At 48.0% G+C, this 25,308-nt stretch overlaps 1 protein-coding gene across 2 annotated transcripts; it reads right to left on the bottom strand.

Moving 5' to 3' along the window:
- Positions 1-1,244: 1,244 nt before the first annotated feature.
- On the bottom strand, positions 1,245-22,499 carry IFITM10 (interferon induced transmembrane protein 10). Of its 2 annotated transcripts, XM_045012356.1 has the most exons (4): positions 22,037-22,499; positions 15,023-15,147; positions 13,513-13,936; positions 1,246-2,547 (listed from the first exon to the last, which is right to left on the bottom strand). In XM_045012356.1, the coding sequence occupies exons 2-4, from the start codon at positions 15,037-15,039 to the stop codon at positions 2,398-2,400; spliced, it is 591 nt and encodes a 196-aa protein (XP_044868291.1). In that variant the 5' UTR covers positions 15,040-15,147; positions 22,037-22,499; the 3' UTR covers positions 1,246-2,397. The 2 variants fall into 2 exon arrangements, with proteins under 2 accessions (XP_044868292.1, XP_044868291.1); XM_045012357.1 differs by lacking the exons at positions 15,023-15,147; positions 22,037-22,499 and adding an exon at positions 15,291-15,451 and having other exon boundaries at positions 1,245-2,547.
- Positions 22,500-25,308: the final 2,809 nt, after the last annotated feature.

The raw sequence follows: 25,308 nt of genomic DNA, 5'->3' as shown, positions 1-25,308 counted from the left end.
TTGTCTCCATTAGGGATTTTTGCACTGGTAGAATGTACAGTAGTTAGAATGTTAAAGCTGGCTCTGCTTGTTCAAACGATCAGCTCTCTCCAAGGCTGGGGCTGTGCTGCGGGCATATACACGATTACCGTGGCAGCTGCTGGTAAAGGAACACCCCTCCTGCATCTTCCCACCAGTCCCTGGGGGTTTATCACGTGGGTCCCCTCCACCGGCCACTGCATGAGGCAGAGGAGACAGGACTGTGCTGCGGCTGCACTGAGTGGGAGCCTCTCCCCAGCAGCGCATGTCCCAGTCTGAAATTTGAAGAGCTGGTACTGGGGGGCAGCCTGGAACTGGGAACCCCACCCTGAGCCCCCCTGGGGAAACTCATTTCAATTCCACACTGGCTAGGGGAGACTGGAAGCAAACAGGGGAGACATTGGAACACAGGAATTTCTATATTGGATCAGACCCAAAGTCCATCTAGTCCAGTAGCCTGTCCCAGTGGTCAGTACCAGATACTTTGGAGGAAGGTGTAAGAGCCCTGCAGCAGGCGGAGGTGAGATAATCCTTGCCCCCACACTTTAGGTCTCAATTCAGGGATCTAATAGTTCTCAACATAGAGGATCCATTCCCACCCAGGGACCCCACTGTCCATCCAGCCAATCACTGCATGCCCACAGGATAATTCACCTGCCAGCACCACTATAGGCAGAGGCAGCAAGACACCTGCCTGCCTCTGCTGCTGCTGTGTGGAACAGCTGCTAGACAGAGATGCCAGTCAGTGGTGTTCGTGTTCCTATGACACTCTGGGAGGGCAGGGGTCAAAAGGGATGGATGGAGGAAGGATTGATGGGTTCAGAGAGGTGGATGATTTTCAGTAGAAAGCACATTTTACCCAGGGAATGTAATATTTCCAGTTGAGCGTGGTGGAATGTTCTTAAGGGAGCTTCTTTGTTAAACTCTCAGCAGCATATCACCATCACTGGTATGACAACACGTTCCAGTCCATGTACTCCAGAGGAGTGTGTCTTCACTGAGATGGTGATGAACTTCACATGTGCCTAGTCAGGGGATTTAGAAGCCCCCAGATTTCCCCTATCTCCTGTGATCTCTTTCCTCCTCTCCCCCAACTCCAGTCCCTACATTTTGCTAATACACAAGGTGGAAATTCTTACCTCAGCTGGGTTCTAACTGGCACCATCCCCTTCCATGCCTGCCGCTGTGGTTGCTGCTTGTGTATCAGTCCCCAATTACACTGCTTGTGGAGCTGCTCCCTGCCTGTTATTTAACTTTCTTTCACATCGTTAAGTGAGGTGGCCCATTACTCCAGGCCCATCCACGTAGACAGCAAAGGTAGGGGATTATGGCTGTAGAGGCAGGTTATAGTGTCCAATAGGAGTTTTAATTCTCTTCTCTGCCCCTCATTGGATTAATATGGGACCAAAGGGGGAAAAACCCCTAATCTGTGGCAATCTGTGAAATTAACCAGAATGGCATTGGATGGGCAGAGGTATTATTATCTTTATTGAAAGTTTACAGAAATACAGTAGGAGTCGGTATACAGGATATATGCAAGTTCTCCAAAGGTTGCCTACGTTCTCAGCATTTGCAGGAGATTCCATGGAGGAGTTTTGTTTTGTTTTAATTATTTGGGGTTTATCGGGAGCCTTCAGGATTCTCCACTATGAACTCTCAAGGATAAAGCTCTCTGGGGACGGGGAATGGTAAGCTATTTTGGCCTTCAAATGGAATTCAATGAATAAATGTATAAAAAGACGAAAAGAACAAAATATACAGGGGAGTGAAAGGAAGGAGAGGAGAGAGAGAGAGAGGACGTGGTAGCAGCCTGAACACATCTGATATGTCCTGAATCTGCCCAGCTTTACTTCTCAGTTTTATCTTGCAGTAGCAGGCATTTTTCCTCCCTCTCTTGAGCTCTAAATCAGTGCACATGCTTCCCGGTAGATCTGGAGTTCAGCTCTCCCAATAGGGTTATTTGCTGTTTTCCATCTAAGACACAGCTCAGCGCTTGGGCTGCTTATGTAACTTTAATCAGCGGATCATCGATGACACAATGTTCGCTCTGACTCCTCGGCCACCACTATGGTTGCAGCATCTAGCTACACAGCTATTGGCTCATGTTGTGGTTAGTTCTAAGCTTTGCATGTTGTCATCACCCACTTTTGTTTATCATGAAAATAAATATTTTTCTGTAAAAAATGTAAAAGTAATTTCCTTTTCTACAGAAGTTCAAACACCAGTCAGGGTTTGGGAGTTGTGGGGGTTGCTCGGTGGGGTTTACTTTGTATTTATTTTTTGCAATCAAGATGGATTGTTGTTTCATGTCCTTGCTGGAGGAAATTCAGTGGACACTTCTGGCACTGAGGCATTTTGGCAGCGGCTGCTGGCCTTGCTCTAATAGTCAGTGAGCGGGTAGCGCAGGAAGATGAAGACGAGGATGATGCAGAAAGTGGCGAGTGCTGAGCTGGTGATGTTAAAAAGCCTGGCTGTCTTGGCATCTTCGACTGCTCCGTTCAGGTCATTGAGGAGTTTCTTATCCCGGACCTGAGACAAAAAGAATTTGAAGAGTCATAAAAAACCAAAAAGACAAGCAAACCAACCAGCTTAAACTGATATAAGCAGGGGTTAGTGTGTGTGGACACTTTGTACCTGTTTCTACTGCATTCTGAGGTTGGGCGTAATTCCTGGCACTATCGTGCATTCAGGTATGGATGCTGGGCGCACTATAGGGTGAATTCTAGCACTAGTGCATGCTTCCTACTGTATTCCGAAGGTGGGAGTGTGAATCCCAACACTAATGTGCTGGGGTTTGGGTCCCACTGCCTCTAGAGTAGGACCACTGGCACTTGTTCCATTGTGAGTGTGCTTTCTACTGCATTCAGAGGCTGTGTGTGAGAAATCTGGCATTGGCTCCTACTGCAGTTAGAGGCCATGCACAATCCTACAGCATATTAATATGCCTGGGTTAATGCACTCTTTTGGCAGGTCCTATGCAGTTTACATCTACCAATGCTGCAACTGATAGTTTTCAGCTGTAATGTCATGGTCTGATATGCACGCTATTTCAGAGGCTGTGACTTTAAACGCGTCCATGTTGGGGGAGGACAGGATGGCTCTGAAGATTGGTAATGACCTTGTACACTCATGAGTTTGACAACAGTCCACGCTGATAGTGACCAAATGGTGTTATCACTCAGCAGCTGGTCAGTAGTTTACAATGTGTCAAATATGCTGGTGTTCTCAGTCCAGTTTGTAGCAGATGCATGTCCACACCACAAAACCACCATCAGAACTGACACTGATTAGACCCTGGCCAACAGTCTCAGCAAACAGGATAGGGACAGAATGAGCCTGGAGATTTACCTCTTCACTCCCAGAGGTGGTCAGAGTGGGGCAGCAGGGGAATGCTGTCCTTGTTGCACCTATTCCAGGGATGGAGGATTTCCGCTCCAGTGGCTGCTACTTCCATCAGACCCTAAATTTGCTCTCAGAAATGTGAACACGTTTACGGTGCTCCTATCTGAACACTAGATGTCGCTGGCAAGCCACGTAAACCCCTGAGCCTGCACCACAGTCCTACCTAGAAAGAATCGAATGCTTTTATCGACCAAGAATTTTCCAAAAATACACCAGGATTGATTTAAGTCACTTTTCAGTGATTTGCTCTGTAACTCTGGCAGCACTTACAACCCGACGCTGGCCTGGGAGCTTGACATGACTCACTGGAGACAGGGCGGTAACAGCCACCTCAGTCCCAGCAAATTGCTGTGTGATTCCAGCTCACGGAGGCCTGAAGCTCATTCCAGACCGTGGAGTAACGTCCCATGCATTCTAATATGTGGATTCTTCCACTCTGTTGCCCTGGAGGGGAGGGTCCTTTGCGAACACACTCCCTGCTTTTATAACGCTTCACACTGGCCTCTGGGAAGGATCTTTTGCTGACATAAGGGTGCATGTGAGACCCTACCGCAGTGGTCAGTCAAACACGTGGCACATGTATGTTAAGTATCTGTACCTCGCTCTCCCACCCCCCATGGTGCATCTAGACCTGGAGAGCGTCTAGTGACACGACCAGACTGTCACACGCACCCAGCAGCAACAACTGAGAACAGCAGCAGCCAGATGGAGAATGGTGCAGCCAGAGCTGGGAAGTGAGCCACTCTCTCATGGGGCCTGTTGCTCTCCCTGGTGAGCAGAGTAAGCACAAGAAAGCTCCTCCTTTTCTGTGCAGGGCCCTATGCGAAATCAGCAGGGGGTGGGGGGGTCAGGCAGACAAGCCCAAGCCGCTGCACACCTGAGGTCTGGGGAGGGAGGCGTTTGGAGGTTAAGAGTACAGATTTCATTATCTTGGGCAGAAGGGAGTAGGTGTGGGAATCAAGCCCCAAAACACCATGTAGTGAGCACCAGAGCCCACCACGGAGACAATCCTAATCTGTTGGCAAAGCTGCCGGCAGGGATCTCCCATTATGAAGGGAGCTGGGCAGACACATGATCTGTATCCCACGGGGTCAGCCCCACTCATCAGAATAGAAATCATTCAAGGAAGGTCCCAGGCAGAGCTATACCCCTGAGAGGCCGAGGGAGAGAGGGGACAAGTATTCATTGCGTGAGACAAACTCCTCCATGGACACTTCTCCTCCTCCACCTCCCTCCTACTGGCCTCCTCTCATCATTCTTCTCTATTTCTCTCCAGGCCTCTTTCTCCTGCTCCTTCCTCCTCACCCCCCTTTCCCCATTCAGATGCTTCCCACTGGTCTCCTCTCCCTCCCTTTTCCCATTTTTTCATTCCTCCTTTTCTTCCTGCCCTCTGTCTCCCCTCCCCCAGCTTCTAACTTCTCTCCTTCACTCAGCTCCCATCTCCCCCCTCGTCCGGAGCTGCCCTTTCCTCTCTTCCCCACCCTTGGCTCTTCCCTGCCTTTGCTCCTTCCGCTCCAGTTCTTGCACCGCTGAGCACTTTCACAGAGAGTCCCATGACTGCACAGATTGCTGCTCTCCTTCCTCCTCTGCCCTCCTCCCAGCTCACAAGATCTGCTTCTCTCTTGTCAATTTCTGTGTGCTCCCAGCCCCTCTGTCCCAGGAACGCCCTCCTGGACCCCTCTTCCCAGCACCTTCCCTCCTCCACTTCATCCTCAGCCCCGGATCTTACCAGCTTGCACATCTGTTCCAAGTGAGAATATCCATCAAGGACTCTCTTCTGCCACCTTCCCCAACCCTTCCACCACCCACCCCACACTCTCCTCCTTCACCCTTGTTTCTGACTCTGTCTAACCCTCAGCGTGCCTCTGATCACTCAGCCTGTCCTCCTGTCCCCATCTAGTCCTCTCAACCCTGGTTCCATCTCCAATTCCCTCCCTTAATACTCTCCCCTCTGCCTCCTTCCCCCGGCATACTATTGATTCTAGTCCCAGCTGCTTCTCTAATGTTCACCTTCGCCTGAAAACTCCTCCAGGGTGCCCCATGCTCTTGTCCTCTCCTTGATTCCCTCCACTCTGGCTTGTGCCCTCTCTGCTCTACCTGACGGGTGGCATAATATGACCTACCTCCTCCTAGCAAATTCACAGGGAGTCTTCTCTTGCCATACTTTGCCTGAGCTCACTACCGCCTTCGAAATATCTGAGCTTTCTTTTGCCCTCCGCTTTCCCTTCTGACTTCTTTGATGGCTGCTTTGGCCTCCCCTTTGTTGGCACTTCATCCTCCCCTCTCCCTCTGTCTGTTGGACTCTTTCGGGGTTCTGTCCTTGGTCCCCTCCTCTTTTCCCATATGCTCCTGTGGCATCAGCTAGCACCTCTATTCAAATGATTCATTGTTATTCATTATCATGTATACTGTGGTAAAGCCTAGAGGCTCCAACCAACGGTCAGGGCCCCACTGGGATGGGCACTATATTCACATATAAGAAAAAGACAATCTTTGCCCCAAACAGTTTACAGTCTGATTAAGCTTCCTACAGCTTTCTGTCCTGGCTTCTCCTCTTCTCTCTGGGCTCCCATCTCCAATGCCCACTTGGCCATCACCCCTGGTAGCACAAACTCAGTCTCTCTAAGAGTAGATGGACATTTCCTCCCCTTCCCTTCTGTCACCAGTAAGGAGTTGCCCATCTTCCCTGTATCCCGGCCTCACCACTGTCTATCTTGATACTCACATGACCATTACTATGATATTTCAGGGCCCCACAAACATTAAAGCATGTGTCCTCACAACCTCTCTGGAAGGCAGAAGAACAGCATCTCCCTTTCACACAGGAGGCACAGAGATGCTAAGTGACTTGTCCAAGGCCACACAGAAAGGGTGAGTGGTAGAGACAGGAATTAAACTCAGAGCTCGTTTGTCCCAGTCCAGTTCCTAGGGTTCAAAAAAGAACTAGATAAATTCATGGAGGATAGGTCCATCAATGGATATGAGCCAGGATGGGCAGGGATGGTGTCCCTAGCCTCTGTTTGCCAGAAGCTGGGAATGAGCGACAGGGGATGGATCACTTGATGATTACCTGTTCTGTCCATTCCCTCTGGGGCACCTGGCATTGGCCACTGTCGGAAGACAGGATACTGGGCTAGATGGACCCTTGGTCTGATCCAGTAGGGCCATTCTTATGTTCTTAATCACAAGTCCATCCCTTCTCCATGTCACTTTGTGAGTGATAACAGCAATTCTAGAAGGGATTATACCACAGGCCTTAAACCAACCTCTAATCATTGGAGATTCGGAGGAGATTATCCCACATCTTCCTGCTACGAGATCACTATTCCTTCCTTTGAAGCATCTGGTGGCTAGCACGGTTAGAGACGGGATACTGCACTAGATGGGCCTTTGATCTGATCCAGTATGGCAATTCCTACGTTTCTCTCTCCTTCCTCCCCACACCTCCATAGCCAGCCTTTAAATCCAGTCTTGCACTTTAACTTCACCAGATCCAGGGTCTCCTCTCCAACCCCATTAATGGAACTTGTACCGGTCTTGGCCAACTTTTCCCCGGACAGCTGTCACTGCCTTGCCAGGCAGCTGCTCATCTCTCTCCCTTCAGCATATCCAGAATGCCAGCGCTAGAGTCATCTTCCTCTCCTGCTGTTCTGTCCACACCACCGTCTGTCCCCTTCCACTCCTGTTAGGCTTCCTGTCTCATAGTTCATCAGCTCCAAGCTCCAGTATCTCTGATCTCATTTTCTCCTACTGCCCAACTTTCTCCTATGTGCCTCCCAATCCTCCCTCCTCATCTCTCCCCATTGTCTCTTTCTTGCACCTTCATGTGTTCTGGACTTGGAAGTCTCTTGTCTACTTGTTTGCTCAGAGTTCACTATCTTCTCTTTTCAACCCTCCCTTTCTTCCAGGGATCTTTCCTGCCTTGGTTTCCTTAGCAACACTCTCTCCACAAACTCCTTTCCCTGCTTTTAGGCCAGGCCTTGTCCCCCTCAGATCCTCAGGAGCAGGGGACAGGTCACATTGTATGGCTGTCACGTACTGTGTCAGTGTACCATGCAGACACATGCATTTTTTTAATAATAATAATAATTCTGATAGGACTGTATCTAATGCTGCTTGGGCTTTGCTATCCAACCTGCTGCTGGTTGCATGTAGGCTGTGTGCACTGGCTGGGGGGCCTGTAGACCCATCTCTTCCAAATAGTACACCAATTTCTGCTTCTCTGCACACAAATAACTTCCCATGTAGGAAGAGGGTGGAGAGTCTCAGATTGCTCTACAAATTGGTTGTAAGCCCTCCAGCTTGTGAGCACCTCTGGTACAATCTCTCCTCATGGACTAGCACTAGGATCTTGTCTCATTGGCTCGCTCTGTCACTGTACTGCTTGGGAAGCAGCTGGATTTATTTTAATTCCTGAAAGTTGTTGGTCTTCTAAGACAGTGTTTCTCAACTACCAATCCCTGAGATCTTCGGGGCTGGCGATGGTCCTGGAGATCTCCCTGACACAGTTTAGGAAGGCAGCAAACCAGTCCCTGATATCAAAAAGGTTGAGAAACACTGTTCTAAAAGAACAGCCTGAGAGGCTGATGTCTTTTCTCATGGAGTCATTATTACCATAGGCCTGCCTGAGAACTCAGGAGATGCAACCTCCCTCATTCCACAGAATCAGGGGAGCTAGACCTCTTCGGCCATTCTAATCCCTTCCCCTCAAATGCAAAGATGCAACATTCACACCCTCATCTGCTTACACTCTAAATAGACAAGACAGACAAAAGGTGGGAGGGGGACACAGAGAAAGGAAGTGCCCAAAATCACCCACCTAGGGCAGAGCCAGGAATAAGACCTAGGTTTTCTGATTCTCAGCCTTGTATCTATCCACTACACCTCACTGCCTCTCTATGGTTAGATGTGCACTAAAACCTGATCTCCACTGGAAAGGAAAGGCTCCACAAAGTAAGCTCTTTGTCAGACACAGGTGTAGCTGCACCACTGTTATTCTGTTCATTTTCCTTTCCACTTGAAACTACCATTGGTAGAGTTGGAGCAGTAAAAGGTACAATCAATATGGCTCCAGCACATATATTACTCATATGCAGCACTTATGTTCATTTAAAATGGAAAACAGGCTATATAAATGCAAGGATCTCAGATGCCCTGTAGCTCCCACACGCTTGGTGTGATGCATCTTTTGGCAGTAGCATAGGATCACCTGCTGGAACACACACATAGGAAGATGTTTTTTAAAATCAGTAAAACCCTGGAACTATGGGTGGACACAAAAAGGAGTCTAGGGTCCTCATTTTCCTGATGTCCATATATGAATCCATATATGAAATTAGACTTCCAGAATAAAAACTGACTGTGATCCCAGCCTCTCTGATCTAGTGCCTTTTTGTGTAATTGGTACATTGAAGGATTTGGCTTTTCCCAAAGGTCTCTTGTGATAAAACTGCTGGTGATTGATCTCTTAACAGTAAGTGCTGATGCATCATTTATTAGTGCTTAGAGCTGGGAAATAGGAGAGGGGGGAAGCAAGCTGAATAGCCTATGCAAAAGTCAAGGCCACAAAATTTGCTTCTGGCAAAACAAAACAAAAAAAAAATCATCTTCCTAGCCAAGTTTATCAGGTGGTGTTGGCATCTGTGCTGTACTAATGCTAGTGCTGACATGGGCTTTCAAATCTCTCTGCACCCACGTCTAATCATTCCCTCCACCTTCCTCCAAATACACACATCCATTCACAAGTAGGCACAGTTTTTCCTTTCCAGCTCACTGATCCTACAGACCAAGGAGTGCTGGGGCCAAACCCACAGCTGGTGTAAACTGATGCAGCTTCGTTGCAGTCAACAAAGCTATTCCAATGTACATCAGCTGAGGATCTGGCCCAGTATGGGTTAGAAAGAGGGGGTATACGTAAAGACCAGGTATGCAGACAAAGCTTATATCAAATACTTGGCTTGTATGCTGTAGCCTGTGCCCAGTCTCCACTTGGTATATTTCTCTGACTGAGAATGTAAGCTCTTTGGTGCAGGGGCCAATGTGTGCCTAGAGCATCTAGCACATTTTGGTGCTATTGCAGTCTAACAATCTACACACAGCGAGAGATCTATAGAGCTCTTTATCCACAGGCACCCTGGGAGGCATGAAGGCAAAGAAAGAACAGAAGTGAGTATATTATTTCTGAAACATTTTTAAATGCAATATTAAAGCACACTAAAGGCCCTGATTCAGCAAGGTACTTAAACATGTGCTTAGCTTTCAGCACAAGTGGTCCTAGTGAAGCCGATGGGACTCTGCATTTTTGTTATTTAAAACAATGTTTCTCAGGGTTTTTTAAATGTTTACATTATGTGACATAAGTTTAAAGAACAAAATCAGGGGACCCTAAAGCCTTTAGCGCATTGGCTGCACCCTAGGCAGGAAATCACACAGCTGTGGTTCCCAAGAAGAAACACCTTGGTTTTATTCATAATAGCAGCCCTGGTCCCACAGCCTCATGGACTCCACTGGGCGTCTACTCAGCATGGTGCTCCTTGAAGGACTGGGGCCTAAATCTGCATGTCTAAACTTTGCTTCAGGGGACAAGAAGAAGGTCTAACTAACAGGACATTTTTCCCAGTTATTTTCCTCATTCCAGTCTTTTCTTACCTTATGGGAAAGCCCTACAAAATGTAACAGAGATAGAGATGAAACCAATAGGGCTCTGTGGAAATGACTCTAACGTCCTATAGCAACTAATAAAGAGCTGAAGTGTTTTTACGCACTTGTGCGTACACACACACACACATACACTCACCCACGAAAGCTTATGCTCTAATACGTCTGTTAGTCTATAAGGTGCCACAGGACTCTTTGTCGCTTTACACACACACACACACACACACACACACTCAAAATAATTCTACAGCAGGGATATCATTCTCTATTAAACGCTATAGGATGGTTAAGACTATAGAAATGACCACATTTTCTCTTCCATTCTGTAGGCCTTTCCCAGGGGAGTTCTTTTGCTGCATCCAGATATTGCCCCATTTTCTCTCTTATGCTGTGCTCCCCATCAGTGACCACAATATTTCAGGCCATATCTCCTTGCCGTTCCCTGACTCTGTCATGGATCTCTGAGGAACTTTATGTTTGCCGTTTTTATTCTGCCAAAGAACTGAAGCTAGTAGAGATGGGAAAGACCTGTTGGGTCGTCTAGTCCAGTGTTTCTCAATGACTGGTCTGTGCGCTGGTGCCAGTCCCCAAGGTCTCCCGGACACAGTTTAGGAAGGCAGCAAGCTGGTCCTTAGTATCAAAAAGGTTGAGAAACCCTGGTCTAGTCCATCCCCTGCCCTACAGAGCAGGACTGTGCCCTACAGCTAATTCACCCTGTCTGGTTCAGTTTAGTTGTATATTTCTCAAGTGATGGGGACTACCCCACTTCCAACAGGAGACTGTTCCACAGACCTGATAGACAGTGCTGTCTCTGGATCTTCAGCTTATATTTTCCTTTTCCTGAGTTCAGCTTAATTCTCCTAGTCATTCCTCTCCCCACCCCATTCAATTGTTCCCTTGTGGGGGAGAAGCGGCAATGTTATTAAAGCAAATTTAAGATAATGAACACATTGGGGGGGGGGCGGCCAGGGGAAAAGCCTATTTCTTGTCCATTCCATGGAGTGTTACGTGGTAAGCGAGACTTCCATACCATTCTTGTTTGATGTTGGCAGTAGCCCTAAATGTCCTTGGGACAGCCCAGGCAATGGTAATGTTCAGCACTTGTATAGACTCATAGAAGGCACTTTACAAACTGCAGTGAGTTAAGCCTCCTGACACCCCTGCAAGGAAGGTGAGTGAGCATTCTCACCCCCATTTCGTGGATGGGGAAACTGAGGCACAGAGACGGTAAGGGACTTCCCAAGGTTACCCAGCGAGTGGCAATCAGAGTCCTCATGCTCAGTGGTCTAGGCCACACTCCCTCTGCTATAACAGAGCCCCAGAGCCTGGCTGGTTCAGAAACAGCCTCCTTGTATTCTTGTGGAAGTCACAGTCACTGGAGTTAGATGGGGTTAATTGATCTGTTTCTGTGATGAAATCCCTCTGTACACTGGCCTTCCTGTAAACGCTGCCTGCCAAAACACATCCACTAGATTCCTGTGCCCGAGGCCACCCAAACGATGACACATTCAGGGCCACTCAGGAGCCTGGTCTCATTTACATATACAATTATCTAATTGCTTTTATGAACCCCCCTCCCCCCCCAACAACAAAACCCCTCCAACCCTCAGACCCTCTCTTCCTTGACAGATGATTAGAAACTGCTTGCTGGCTGAGTTCACCGGCAATGAAATCCTGCAGCCCAGCTGGTCTGTTCTCATCCGGCAGTTACAGGGAATAATTCCGGAAGGTTTCATGGACTCAAAGGATAGAGTTACCTTAGGATAGTGTTACCTTACAGACATGCAGAGGTCTGGAGCCCTCAGAGAAGAGTAGCAGACTGGGGCAACTGGCCTCTTAGAATCAGACTCTGACTCCATTTCGAGGGTGATCCAGCAAGCAGAGAGCAGGACGCAGGCTGCAGGATACAGGCTGGATGCCCCTGAACTACTCAGGTCCCATTCTCCCTGGGCTGCACTCTGTACACTGGCTCCCAGTTCATTCATGCATCTATTTCCATTCCTCCCTTATGAAGCCCTCCATGGTCTTCCATCACCTTAGTTAGCAGACCTTGTTTTCACATTCCTGGCAGGTCTCCAAGGCTGGCCTGATGGTTTAGGGGACCCTGGGGAGAATCAGGCCATGAGCTGCTTTCCTCACTGCTGCTTTAGCCAGAGCCAGGGAAGGAAACAAGTTGCTTCCTGCCTTTCTGGTCCCACTGCTAGAAGAAGAGGGGCTGGGCTCGGAGTGGCAGAACTTGTAGAGGATGGGATGTGGGGACAAAAGAGCTGGGGCACAAGTGGCTGCTTGGTGTGTTTGTGCTTAAAGCCAGTCCCACCGATCTCCCGGTTCCTCCAGTTTGCACAGTTGCTCTTTTCCCCTCCTTCTCTTTGGAGCCTGCACTATCCCCAGACTCCAGGAAACACTCACTAAGGACCTGATCCAAAGCCTGCTGAAATCAATGGAAGGACTCCCACTGCGTCCAGATTTAATCAGACCCCTAAGGAGTTCTTAAAAGACCGACTTCCTGTTCCACTATTGGGCCAGATCTTTGACTTAGCATAAATCACCAGAGCTCCACTGCAGTCAGTGGAGTCACTGATTTACATGATTTGAGGATCTGGCCCAGTGCCTCCAGCTAAACTACCTTATGTAGAGCCTCAGCATGCTGGTACCAGACTGATGTGAGAGGCTTTAGTGCGTGGACCACAGGACTGCCAGCCAGGATTTCCAAGATTCTATTCCCAGCTCTCAGACGGACTTCTTCTGGGACCATCACCAAGTCACTTCAGTGCTCTGTGCCTCAGTGTTCCTGTCTGCAAGATGGGGATAATACTTGTCCCCACATAGCCTCCCCCCCACCACAGAAAAGTTGCCAGGCTGAATTAAGTTTGATTTGCAAAGTACTGGGAGGATGTAAAGTGCTTCTTATCATCATCATACACCTGGGAGCCCCCAGTAGCCTATCGGCATTCAAGATTCCCCAGCACCAGTTGAAGCTCTCTCCTATGGCGATGGGGGTTGCCCCACGCAGGTCTCCAGATGCTGGGGGATTCTGGCTACCTGGGGAGGAAGTTGTTTGTCCTCCTGGTAGTAAATTCAACTGTTCTAGTTCTCAGAATTACGCTATAACCAAGCCTGCAGACGAGTGAGAATTATAGATCTCCAGTCACAACAAAAGCCAATTCAGAGCCATCATCACCGATTCCTCTTATCTCTCTATCTAGATTCTTCTGTGGTGCCCATCACCTTGGTATCTGAATGCCATGGATACCCACACCACTCACAAAACAACATTTCCATTCCCAAGATCTCCCCTGACAATGTGTATTAACATGACAGGGCCCGATTCTCCACAGGGGGAAACTGGCATTGCCCTGCTATGGCACCGATTTACCCCAGCTGTGGCTCTGTCTCAGTGTGTTCCCCACAGGGTGGCTTGCAATCAGTACTTACTTTCAAAGAATAGGCCAAGGCGATGAAGCCGAGACAGCAGAAGTTGAGGTATACGAAGTTGAAGATGGACCAGAGATAGTAATCGTTCACCTCAGTGGTGTCTGGGTAGATTTCAATCACCGTCGTGGGGTTAGTCATTGTCTTCTTCTCGACAGTGTGTTTGCACTGGACAGCTGGCCGCAGGCTATCCCCTTTGCAGCTCTTATTCTCCATGTAGCAAACAGCCGAACAGGGAGATAGGACAGGCGAGGCTTGCGGGATGGCAGGAGGCTTGGGAATGCCAGCAAAGCACCCCTGCTGGGGGGGTCTCTGAATCCAGAATGCTCCGTCAAAGGGACACGGCGGGCCCAAGGGGGGTTCCTGTGTTCTCTCCGTGGTGGCTGCTGCAAATTTACCAGACTGTATCCTGGCAAAGTGAAATCCCCTGTGAAATATTGGGGGTGGGGAGGGGAGACAGAGAATGACGGGGATGGAATAAAGCAGGGGGGAATCGAGGGAGAAGAGAGAAAGGAGAGGCAGAGGGACAGAGGAGAGATTGGGGAGAAGAGAGAGGGAGTAGGTAGAGGGGAGGGAGGAGAGCAGGGTAGAGGAGTGGGAGGAGACAGAGAATAGTATTTACACTCATGTACCACAAAGGAGCATTCTCCTGCACATTGAGCAGTCTGTAATGTATGCAGCAGTGGAACAGTCCCTGCTCTCCATGCAGCTGGCTGTCCCAGCTCCCGCAGCATGCTCTGTCTCCCCCAGCAACCCTCGCAGAATAGCCGGAGAGTTCGAGGAGCTTCTGACATCTGTCACCCTCTTCCTCTGCTCCCACCGTCCCTATTATCGCTGCCAAAAGCCTTTGCAGCGGGAGCGCCCCAGCAATAACGCATGTCGCTGTTTCCTCACTTGGCCCCCCACCTTTCCCCACATCAGCTCTGAATGGGAGACAGCGGCTGCTTTCGTTTCTTTAAAAGAAAGAAAGAAAAGACAAGAAAGACCAACACGTCCGAAGAAGGGGGAGGGGAGGTTCCGAAGAGAGTTTCCAAACAGACGCCGTTCCAGCGTTACCCCCCCACCCTGTCCATCCATCCATCAGGGCCCTGCTGCTCTCTGTCCCATTCCAGGATCGAAGCTGGTTGCTGGGGGGAGGTTAAATGATTGTCAATCCAGCCGGCTGTGCAGCTGCGGCAGCGCAGCCCTGGCTTCTCTCTCCCCCTCTGTTTTTTTTTTTAATTTTTTTTGCTGAGTCCTCATCTCCCTGGAATTCCTGATATAACTGAATTTCCCATTTCCTTTCACCTGTCAGCAGTTTTTCCTGCTTGGCCAACCCCGAGGCGAGAGGCGGAAGAAGGGGCGAGGACAGAGGAGGGGGAGGGGGAGCTGGGAAGAAGCTGTCTCCTGCTCCCCACCCTCCCCACTCCATTAGCTGTGTAATTAGCAGGAACCATCTGCCTCTAGCCACCCGTCTGTCCATCCATCCGTCTCCTTGGGAAAGGCGCAAGAGGAGAGAGCGAGAGATACTCACAAGGAGGGTTGCTGCATCTCTGGCTCAGCACTGCCTCCGGCTCTGCTTTCTTAATAACTGGAGTTGGTGAAGGAGAGGAAGCGGGGGGTGGACGGTGCGGGAGGAAGAGGTCAACTAGCATCCCCCTGAAACAAACAGTTCAAGGCGCACATGCTCATTACAGCCTTTTGGCAGGAGAGCTCCACTTAATCTGAGCCACCGATGCTGTTTTCTCATGCCCTCTCAGCCCAGGAGCATGGCCTTCTGGTTCATGTTTCCTTGCACCTACCTGCCAGGAAGGCACATCTCCCAGGCGCACGGCTCGAGGGCGTGGGCATCGGTGCACGCGCTCGCCGGGAAGATCACCTCAGACAGAAACCATCTACAACCTCCATCGAGATATTTAAGAAGAGATTTCAATGCAGCCTTAACTATGGAGTCGCTGCGGAGGCCTTGGTAACCTAGACCGAACATATACACGCCATACAGGGCTGTCTGGTCAACCAAACGCTGGGAGCACAAGTCTAATGCGGGGAGGGTGTTCAGTGGCGTTTGCGCTCCGGTCATGGGGAATGGATAGAAATTGGATAGATTCTGCATGCAAGGAGAGAGACACATGCACATGCAATCAAAAGAAGAGAGAAGCATCCCCAGGCCAACAGCGGCTGGAAGTACACAGGAAGCAGTGTGCTCTGCTGCAGAGAGGAGGAGATGGATGGACGTCATTAAGGATGGGAAAAGCCAGGAAGGGTTGGGATCTGGGTTCAGTTTTTTGAGCGTCCCTATTGTTGACAGAGGTTGAATTAAATGGTTCCCATCTCTGCTTTCTACCTATCCCAAAAGCTACATTGAAACAAACCGGCTCATCCAACTTCACAACCTAATGACCTCACTTTGTGGGGCGGCCAATGCAGCAAGGTCACGACTTTCAGATTGTCCCAGAGGGGACAAGCATAAAGGTGGTGCCCCAAGGCCACTAAAGGTGCTCTGCAGTAGTGGATTAGTCAGGTGAAGACAGGCATGGAATTGCATCGGGTCCTCTTTGGCTGGAAGGCTGGTGGCTGCAATTTGTGGCACTGGGTGGGGCAGGGAAAGCAGTAAAAACGAGGGGATGCTCGTGTTAAAATGATAATTAAAGACAGAACTGTAAGACACATGAGTGGCCATGTTATGAGAATGGTTCCCCAGCGCGGCTTCTGAGGTAAAGTTCTCCTTAGGATAACAATGGCTAACAGAGAGAAAACAAAGAGAAGGAATAGTCTATTTTCAAGATGGTGAAAACTTAACAGTACGGAGCCACAATGGTCCATGTAAGGATTCGTGCCTTTAATATTATCATTTACGATCTGGAAAAGGGAATGAACCATAAGGTGGAAAAATATTGCAGTGACGCGCAATTATTTAGGTAAATCAAGACGAGAGAAAGCGAGGTGAATGAGCAGATGATTATCACTATTGATCAATGTAATGTAATTTGCAGTGTTGTAACTATGTTGGTCCCACGATTCTTCAGGTCTGAAGAAGAGCTCCACGTAAGCTCAAAAGATTGTCTCTTTCACCGACAGAAGTTGGTTCAATAGTCCCTCACCCACTTTGTCTCTCAATGCAACGTAATGTATATAGAAAGGGATACTCTGAAGTACTGATACACATTGCTGGGTTCTAAATTAACTTTACATCTGGAAAAATACCTGCGGGTAACTGGACAGTTGAATCAAAACCTCTGCTCAACGTAGAGTGGAAACAAAATGCTGTGATGTATAAGGAAAGGAGTGGAAAATAATATTGTTACGGTGAAAGGTGCTAATGGCTGCCACCATGTGAGTCTCAGGCTTTGTCTACACTAGCACTTTTGTCGGCAAAACTTTTTTCGGTTGGGGGTGGAAAAAAAAGCCCACCCCCCTGCCCAACATAAGCTTCCCCGACAAAAGCACCGGTGTGGACAGTGCTATGTCAGCAGGAGATGCTCTCCAGCCAACATAGCTACTGCCGCTTGTTGGGAGTGGTTTAAATTATGCCAGCAGGAGAGCTCTCTCCCGTCAGCATAGAGTGGCTACACGTGAGACCTTACAGCGGCAGAACTGCAGCGGTTCAGCTGCATCTCCTAGTATAGCCATAGATCTAGTATAGCCATAGCCTTAGATCCAAAGGCAATCACAGACCTCATCAAAGCCAATGGGTGTGCCAAGTACTCTCAACAGAAGAAGCAATCAAGCCGCTTTATGTACTAAAAACAACTGCAGACTATTGGGGGTGGAATCACCCAAGGCACTAGGCAAGTCAAAGCTAAGCCATGTGGACTGAGGTTTGCTCCTACTGTATTCAGGGGAACAGGACGTTTGTGCACACTCTTTGTAAATAAACAGGATTGCTCCATCGATACCTGAGTCCTATCATCAATTTCTCCCCCCAACAGAAAAAACCCTGCAAAGTCCCAAATACTGGCTAACTGCTTGGGCCAAAGGGAAACAATATTATAGTGCCATTATATACATAAGTGGGATGTCCTCATTTTGAATACCGTGCTCAGTTCTGGTCAATCCATCTCAAAAAGTATAAATAGAAGGGAATGAAATACAGGCAAGGAAAATGATTTGATATATGGGGAGACTTCAGTAGGAGAAAATACTGGAAAGACTGGGATAGTTTAGAAGTTTACAGAATACATTGATCAAAGGAAATACTTTTTCATACTATGTACAATTAAACTGTGGAACTCACTGCCACAAGATTTTATTGAGGCAGGATTCATAAAAGGATTAGACATTTATATGGCTAATGAGAACATCTACAGACACATTAGGGAAAAATTATAAGGGATATAAATTGGTGAGGGTGACAAAGAAACTTCCCATTTCATAATTGTCCTTTACAGCATTATTTGCACCTTACTATGAAGCAGCTAGTGCTTGCAATTGTTGGAGGCAGGATACTAGACTAGATGAACCACTGCTCTGATTTGGTGATGTATAGAAACAAAAGAACTACAAACAGGGCCAACAGCTCATCTGCATTTGGGGTGCAACACACCAAAAATTACTCCATCACCCACTCACCCTGTGAAACCTGGAACTTGTTCTGAGGAACAAGTAAGGAAGTGAGGCAAGAAAACTGGAGAGAAATGATAGTGGTGTGGAGTGGGGACTGGTGGAGAAACAGGACCAACAAGACTGCTTTGGAAGTCAAGGAGAGAGAATTGAAGGCATGAGGGCTGAAGGAGAGGGGAGAGGCTGGCACCGAGAAGGGAGAGTAGGAGAAAAAATAGTGGAGAAAAAAAAACCCACAGAAGGAGAATTCTGCTGTGCACGCAGCTATACCAGCCCAGAGTTACTCCATGGCTCGCTCCAGAGGGATGCTAGAGCTTGTTCCTGGTTGCAGACATTATCCATAGTGGACAGTGACCTGTCAATCTCCCCAGGGCTCAAGTTGGTACAGGCTGTGGCAGGGGAGGGGGAGGAAGAGGCTCAAGGATAGCCTCCATTCCCCCTTGAGCTCCTCACCACAGTGCTGCCTGCTGGCAAGGCTTGGAGACTACTGCTTTCTCCTGCCCCTGCTGGCTGGCTGGCTGGGCACCTGCGGGAGAAGCACTGAGGGCAGATGAGGAGAGAGTCTCCCTGCCCTCAGTGCCAGCCCCCACCAGCAGGGAGGAGTGACTGCCAGGGAATCCCTAATCCCTGCTCACTCCCTGCAGCCCTAACTGGCTGCATGAGAAACCAGCTGCAGCTGGAACACACACATAGGAGTATCTAACAAAAAAGTTCCCCAGGTAGCCATTTGCATTTTCTTATTTTCCAGATTCTAACAAAAGAGTAAGGCAAGAAATTCAGGCCCCACCAGTGGCACTCAGCCCCATGGCCTGGGAAAACCTGTCTTAGGGGATCATTATGGCAGGCTACATGGCGTGGCTGTTTACGACACCAGCAAGAGAGAATGTTTATCTGGGTGTGGCTGGGAAGGTGTGCGGAGGAGTGGGGTGACACCGCCTGTTCAGATCTGACTTCATTCTTTTACTATCCACCTCCCTGATTTTCTTTTGTGTAAAGGTGACAGCTGATCTGTGCTCTGAGATTTATATGGAAAGCCGCACAAGGAGAAAGCAGCAAGCGGCAGCCATGGAATATCAGGCCATATTTCCATTTGAAAGCAGATGCGGATGCCATCATAAACTATGGGAGTAGAGCCTGAGTCCTGGGAGCCCCTGAGCTGCAATCTCCTCTTCTGTCACTGCTGCGGCTCTCATTTCCTCCTTTCACTAATATAAAGGCCAGCATGTTTCCCTCGGAGTTAGGTTTCCTTTAACAATCTATTGCTATCGCTATGGAACTAAACGTTTACATTTTACAAGAGTCCCTAACGTGCCATCGTGCCAGAAGATGCTTAAAACTCCATAGGCTCTCTGGAACCACAGGTTCAATTGCCAGCAGCATCACCTCATGCCTTCATCCCTCCTATAGCCTCCATAGGCCTGATTCTCAGTTACCCTGTCCCTGTGCTTAGGGCAGGGCTGGAGGAGAAGGGGCATGGGCGGCTTTACACTGTATTCACACACACCGTCCTCTAGCATTATTCTGGGGCCTACCTGGCCACCAGTGTAAGTCAGAGCAGCCTCAGGGCTGCTTGACTTCCACCTCTGTTTCTCAGGACCTTCAATGATCTTTGAGAAGCAGGGAATAGCCAGAAAAGGTAGTGCACCTTGGCCATTCCCCTCCCCTGCCCTCCACACTAAGAGCTGGGAGTGGAGCAGCAGCAAACCTGATGCTAGGCCTGTCTCAGCTGCAGAAGCCCCCTGCACAGTGGGTATTCTCAGAGAGCTCTTCCCATCCCCTTTATGCTGCCAGTGTGCACCCGAGAATGGGGTCCAATGGAGTTTGCTACATACATGTGGCTCTTTCAGATGAGACTTTAAAAACCAAGGTCCTGTCTGCTCTGCCTTGGTACCACAGCACCACATACGTGTGCTCATTGGCCCTAGATTCCATGGCCAAAAGATCACCCTAGTCACTGCTGTATAGTACACTAGCACCAGCTGGTCTGCCACCATCCCACTCCAGAGGCGGTAGCATTTCAATGAGGCTGTAAGTCCTGTAAACAAGGCCTGAGCCAAAGCCCACTGAAGCCAATGAGACTCTTTCCATTGATTTCAGTGGGTGCCAGACAGCCCCATAGTTTTCAAACCACTTTGGGATCTCTTCTTAATTATTATTAATTCATAATCTTTCAAGATGGCAAGTGCTGTATAATCTATCACACAGTATATGATCATGGTCACCGTACTATTGAATAGAATGTTACATACTCAGTATTTCAAAGCATTAAAAAATCATGAGTCAAGCCTGAAAAAATTATGAAATTGGCTTAAAAAATCATGAGGGTTTACTTTCATTTACATTTTTCATTCTTTTATTTGCCTCCTGGTTTCTGAGCCTTTAGGGGTCATTCTCTACAACCATAAAGGCTAAACATCTACTTTTTTACAAATGAAAGCTGAGATTATAATTATTATTTGTATTCATAGTGCCTAGGACCAGGACCAAAAGAGATTCTCTTGTTATCACTTGACCTGGGGGAAGGCTTTAAAAACCATCACATACTGTGAGACTCATGACAGAATCAGGAGAGTTGGCAACACTAACTGAATTCTCCCTACTAAACCAGAATAGCAACACTGGGAGAACATAAGAACGGCCATACTGGGTCAGACCAAAGGTCCATCTAGCCCAGTATTCTGTCTTCCGACAGCAGACAATGCCAGGTGCCCCAGAGGGAATGAACAGAACAGGCAATCATCAAGTGATCCATTCCCAGCTTCTGGCAACAGAGGCTAAGGACACCATCCTTGCCCTGCCCAAGAGTGTATGTAGGACTGAATTGCTCAACTTTTCAGGGGAGGAAACACAGCAGCAACCCTATGGCGCCTCTTTGCTAGCCCCACTCTTTGAAATTCTCTCTACTGAATTCTAAGCTAGCTGAACAATAATATTGTTTGACACTTGGAATGGCAAGGCCTCCTCCCCCATGCTTTTTCTCTCCTGTCCTCTAGCTTTTAAGCTGCATTCCACTTCTCTTCCCCTCCCAAAGGAACCTAAAAATAAAATCAGAGGAAAAAGAAAACAACCAACCCCAAGACAAAAGTGGTTCATCATTTGTTTTTAGTAAAAAGAGTTTCCAAAAGCAAGAGATTGTCTTCTAGATACTGCCCTGAGTGTCTGAGAGTGTTGCCTCCATGAACATGGGGTCAGATCTTCCATTCATTTACATGAGCTCTACACTGGTGTAATTGCATTGACTTCAGCTGATTCGTTGCTTAGTATTTAGTAATTCACTGTGTTGCAGCAGGGTCAGCAAGAGGAGAATTGGACTCTTGGAACTAGGGTATCATATTTGCTGTTCTGTACATGTGGTGTGTACTGTTTATCTTCTCTGTGCTGGTGGAAAATTTTAATGCAGATGAAGTTTCAACTAAGTCAAATGAATTTAGTTGTGGAGAGACAATGCAGTAAGTGGAGGGAGATGGCAGAGGAAGGGCAAATGACTCAGGTTGTTAATGTTAAAAATCGCATTGCAGAAATTAAGGAAATAATGTTGCAGTGCAGGACACAAGTTGAGAGTGGTGGAGGGAACTGAGCCACCTGGCCAGCAGGGGTAGAGAACCTTGCCCCAAATGTAAATGAAATGCAGAGTACTGGAGAATCAGACGGTGTGTGCGCATTCTGGTGAGTTTTAGGATGTTTTGAGAGGAGTATGGGAATGATCAGGGCATCCCAGTGATGGTCTGCAGCAGTTGTTAAAGGTTGGCTCCTCTACAAGACCAAAACTGCACTAATCCCACCCTTCTGCGCTGCCTTGGTGTTTAGTCACAATGCAAGTTGCACACATTTTAAAGCATAAGCTCAGCATGCCACTAGCACGGCACAACACTACACTTGGAAGCACCCCACTGGGGTGAGGAAACAGCCAAAACCTCTGCTGGGGGCACCAGGTTACACAACTTTCCTTTCCCTTCCCTTCCCGCAATGGGCCCTATCTCCCTCTCACCTCTTGTCTCCGGAAGGCAGGCTGGAGTGCAAGCATGGGACTGGCAACAGCCCTCTGGTCCCTTCCAAGGTGATCCAAGGCCAGGCCTGTTCTCCTCCCCTACAGCTTTGTGACCCCTCCCCTCTGCTCTCCCCTTCCGGTCACTTTAATGGCCTGATTTTCAGAGGGGCTGAAAATGGGCTGTCAGTGGGAGCTCAGCACCTTTGAAAATCAGACCATTGTTGTGACTCCCCTTTCCCTCTCCCTCAGCCAGCTGTGCCTCCTTCTTCCTTTCCTGTCTTGGGTCTCTCTTCTGCTTCCTTCTCTGCCCTTTCCCACTTCCCTGAAGGGAGCTGAAACCCCCCTGGTTACTGGGATGGACGGAGAAAGCACTCAGAGTAGCAAAGCCAGCAAGGGAGAGCCTCTGGTGGCCACAGCGTTGAAAACAGCATCTCCTAGTGGCAATATGAGCAAACTGCGTGTGGGGACAACCTGTGTTTTCAGGCCCAGCTGCCTGGAATAAACAGCAACGAGGAGGCAGTGATGCCTTAAAGACTAACAAACAGATTTATAAGGTGCTACCGGACTCCTCATTGTTTTTGTGGATGCAGACTAACACAGCTATGCCTCTGATACTGGAACAAACAGCATGATCAGAGGACAGCTAAAAAAACCCAGTGGCCACCAAACGGAGCCTGTTAGCTCGTATGCACTATGGCATCTAGGGGTAAAGATGAGCTGGGCAGAAAAAAGGAAAAGGAGGAGCTGTGCTGCTTGGCTTAGTTGTTTTTTACTGGCTCGTCCTTTTTATCAGTTATTGTTATTTCTTTGTGTTGTGGGACTGTGTGGAGTCCCAGGCCCAGGCCCGCTAGGTGCCGTACAGGCAGACAGTCCCTACCTCAGAGCGTTTACAATCTCTTTTGTAGCAAAGGGCTCCACCAGCTTGACCGTCCCATTTCAAAAGTCAAACATCGCTCCCTTTGTCACTAATTACACCAGAAATTATTAGAACCACCCACCCAAGCAATCAAACCAACCCCCCATAAAAATAAAATACATCTAATTCCCCATTTCCTTTACTGTGTGTTTATTTTTTTGCATTTCTCACCACTTAGACTCTGAAGTGAATTTAGGCCCAGATTCTGCAGCTAGATTCACACAAGCAGGTTCTGGTGCTTGTACTAATCCCCAGTGGATCAGGGCTTTTAGTTAGTTCCAACCTTGCTTACAGCTAGTTTTGTAATTTAGTTGTCATGCACTAGCCCAATGCAGCAGAGTTTGGGTTGCCAACACTGCAGAGATGTTCTGAATCCAAACAAGAAATCAGGTTCATCAAAGGTTAAAAAGATCAGGAAACCATTTCTAGTAGTGATATGTTTTCTTTACAATTTTTTCCACAACCTAATTTTTGGGCATATTCTTAAAGTACCTGCTAGACAGTCCCTTTTTAGGTGTGTTATTTTCTTCAGCAAGGCCTAGCAATCCTAGCTCTCCCTTTAATGTTAACTAAGTAGAGGGTGACCAGTAGGAGGAAGATCAAATCAAAATCATGGACCCAATGAGGCACGTTAACATCACTTCTATCACTGGCTTCCCTCCAGAATGTAACTGCCTTGGCCCCAGTTCTGCATGGGTTCACCTGAGGAGCTCTTTGCAGGATTAGGGCTTTAAAAGTTCTTTGAGGCAGGTACCTTGCCCTCATATTCATATTAAGAAACATTTGGCAATTGATTACATCTTTTTTCCTAGGCTGAGCATTCGGTATTTGATAGGTATTTATGGGGACTCCTTTCATAGTATAGATGTTAATTTAGGGAAAAAGTTGATTTTGTGGTTAAGGCACACAGCCTTCCTGTGTGACCTTCGCCAAGTCACTTAATCTCTTTGTACCTCAATTCCTCATCTGTAAAATGGGGATAATACTTCACTTTGTCATGGCTGTTTAGATAGTAAACTCTTCAGGGCAGAGATTGACTCTTATTGTGTTTGTACAGCACCTAGCACAGAGGAGCTTCATTTTTTGTTAGGGTTTCTAGGTACCACCAGAATACAAAAAGTAATAATATGGGAAAGAGGCTCAGAGCATAGGTTGGATTTTTTTATGAAATTGAAAAATGAATAGTGCTCTTCCTAGATCTGAATCCTTTAGTGTCATCCCCATTTCATACATCCTTCAGGTGAGGCACAAAGACATTGGTGTGTGTGATGCATCTATAGGCATACAGTGCTTCATTGATAGAGCCAGAATTATAAACTTGGGCTCTGATCTGTGGCCACTGGGGGTGTGTCTGTGTGGGTCTGCTTTATGCCATATCTCCAACACAAAGAGGTACTAACGCTAGTACAGCTGGTCACAAGAGGATTATCTTATGGTAGGTGGCTCCTTCGTTGCGTGGTGCTTGTGTAATATTTGCTGCACTGCCCCCTCCCTGAGGGCCGCACAGTGGGAGTGGCTGGGCATTCCCTTCCTCTTGACTGTTATGTGGACAAGAGGCTCAAGAACTGGATGATGGCAGTTCTGTTCCCAGCTCTACTACTGGCCTGGTGGGTAACCTTGAGCAAGGCCCAGTGCCACTGTGCCTCAGTTTCCCCATCTGTAAAATGGAAATAACCACGCTGCCTTCCTTTGCAAAGCACAGAGATCTACTGATGATAAGGGCTAGGTGTTAGTGTTATAATGGTCATTGGGAGATTATGTAAATTAGAGCAGGCATTATATAGAGCAGAGCGGTGCCTGCTGTGGTGGTTTCAGAGCTCCAGTTGGGCTAGGTTGCACTGGGTCATTGATAGGAGGTTGGCATATTGTTTTACAGAATCTCAACTTAACATTTTAATAATTTAAAAAATACAGGACAGTATGTTTCTATCCCTCATGGCTGAGAGGTAAACCTTCTGTAACTGACACAGTTCTGCCTGCCTCTGTTTGCAGAGAGCCTGAACCAATAGGTCTGAGAGATGTGAACTGGGCCATGTATCTTAAAGGCATGTTACTTCAGATTCCCAGCAAAGATAATGTAAATGTCAACAGTGTTAAATATTTCACTACTGTTTGAACCTATGTAAGAAAGACGAGTAAGGAGCCCATTGCGATGCTCTGCACAATCTGCTCTGATTAACATTTCACAGCAGTGCCACAAGTGGAGCTATCACGGCTTCCTCTGCCCCTCTCCTCACTCCAAATCTGACCTGTGGAACTAGAAGGCCGGAGGAGAAGAGCAGAGCCCAGGCGGGCCTCCGAGCACCATTAACAGGGAGCCACTCCTGAAGAATCCAGTGGGACATTCAAACCCCAG

Source organism: Mauremys mutica, chromosome 4, assembly GCF_020497125.1.
Source record: "Mauremys mutica isolate MM-2020 ecotype Southern chromosome 4, ASM2049712v1, whole genome shotgun sequence".
NCBI lineage: Eukaryota > Metazoa > Chordata > Testudines > Geoemydidae > Mauremys > Mauremys mutica.
This window is presented reverse-complemented; position numbering and strand designations above follow the sequence as displayed.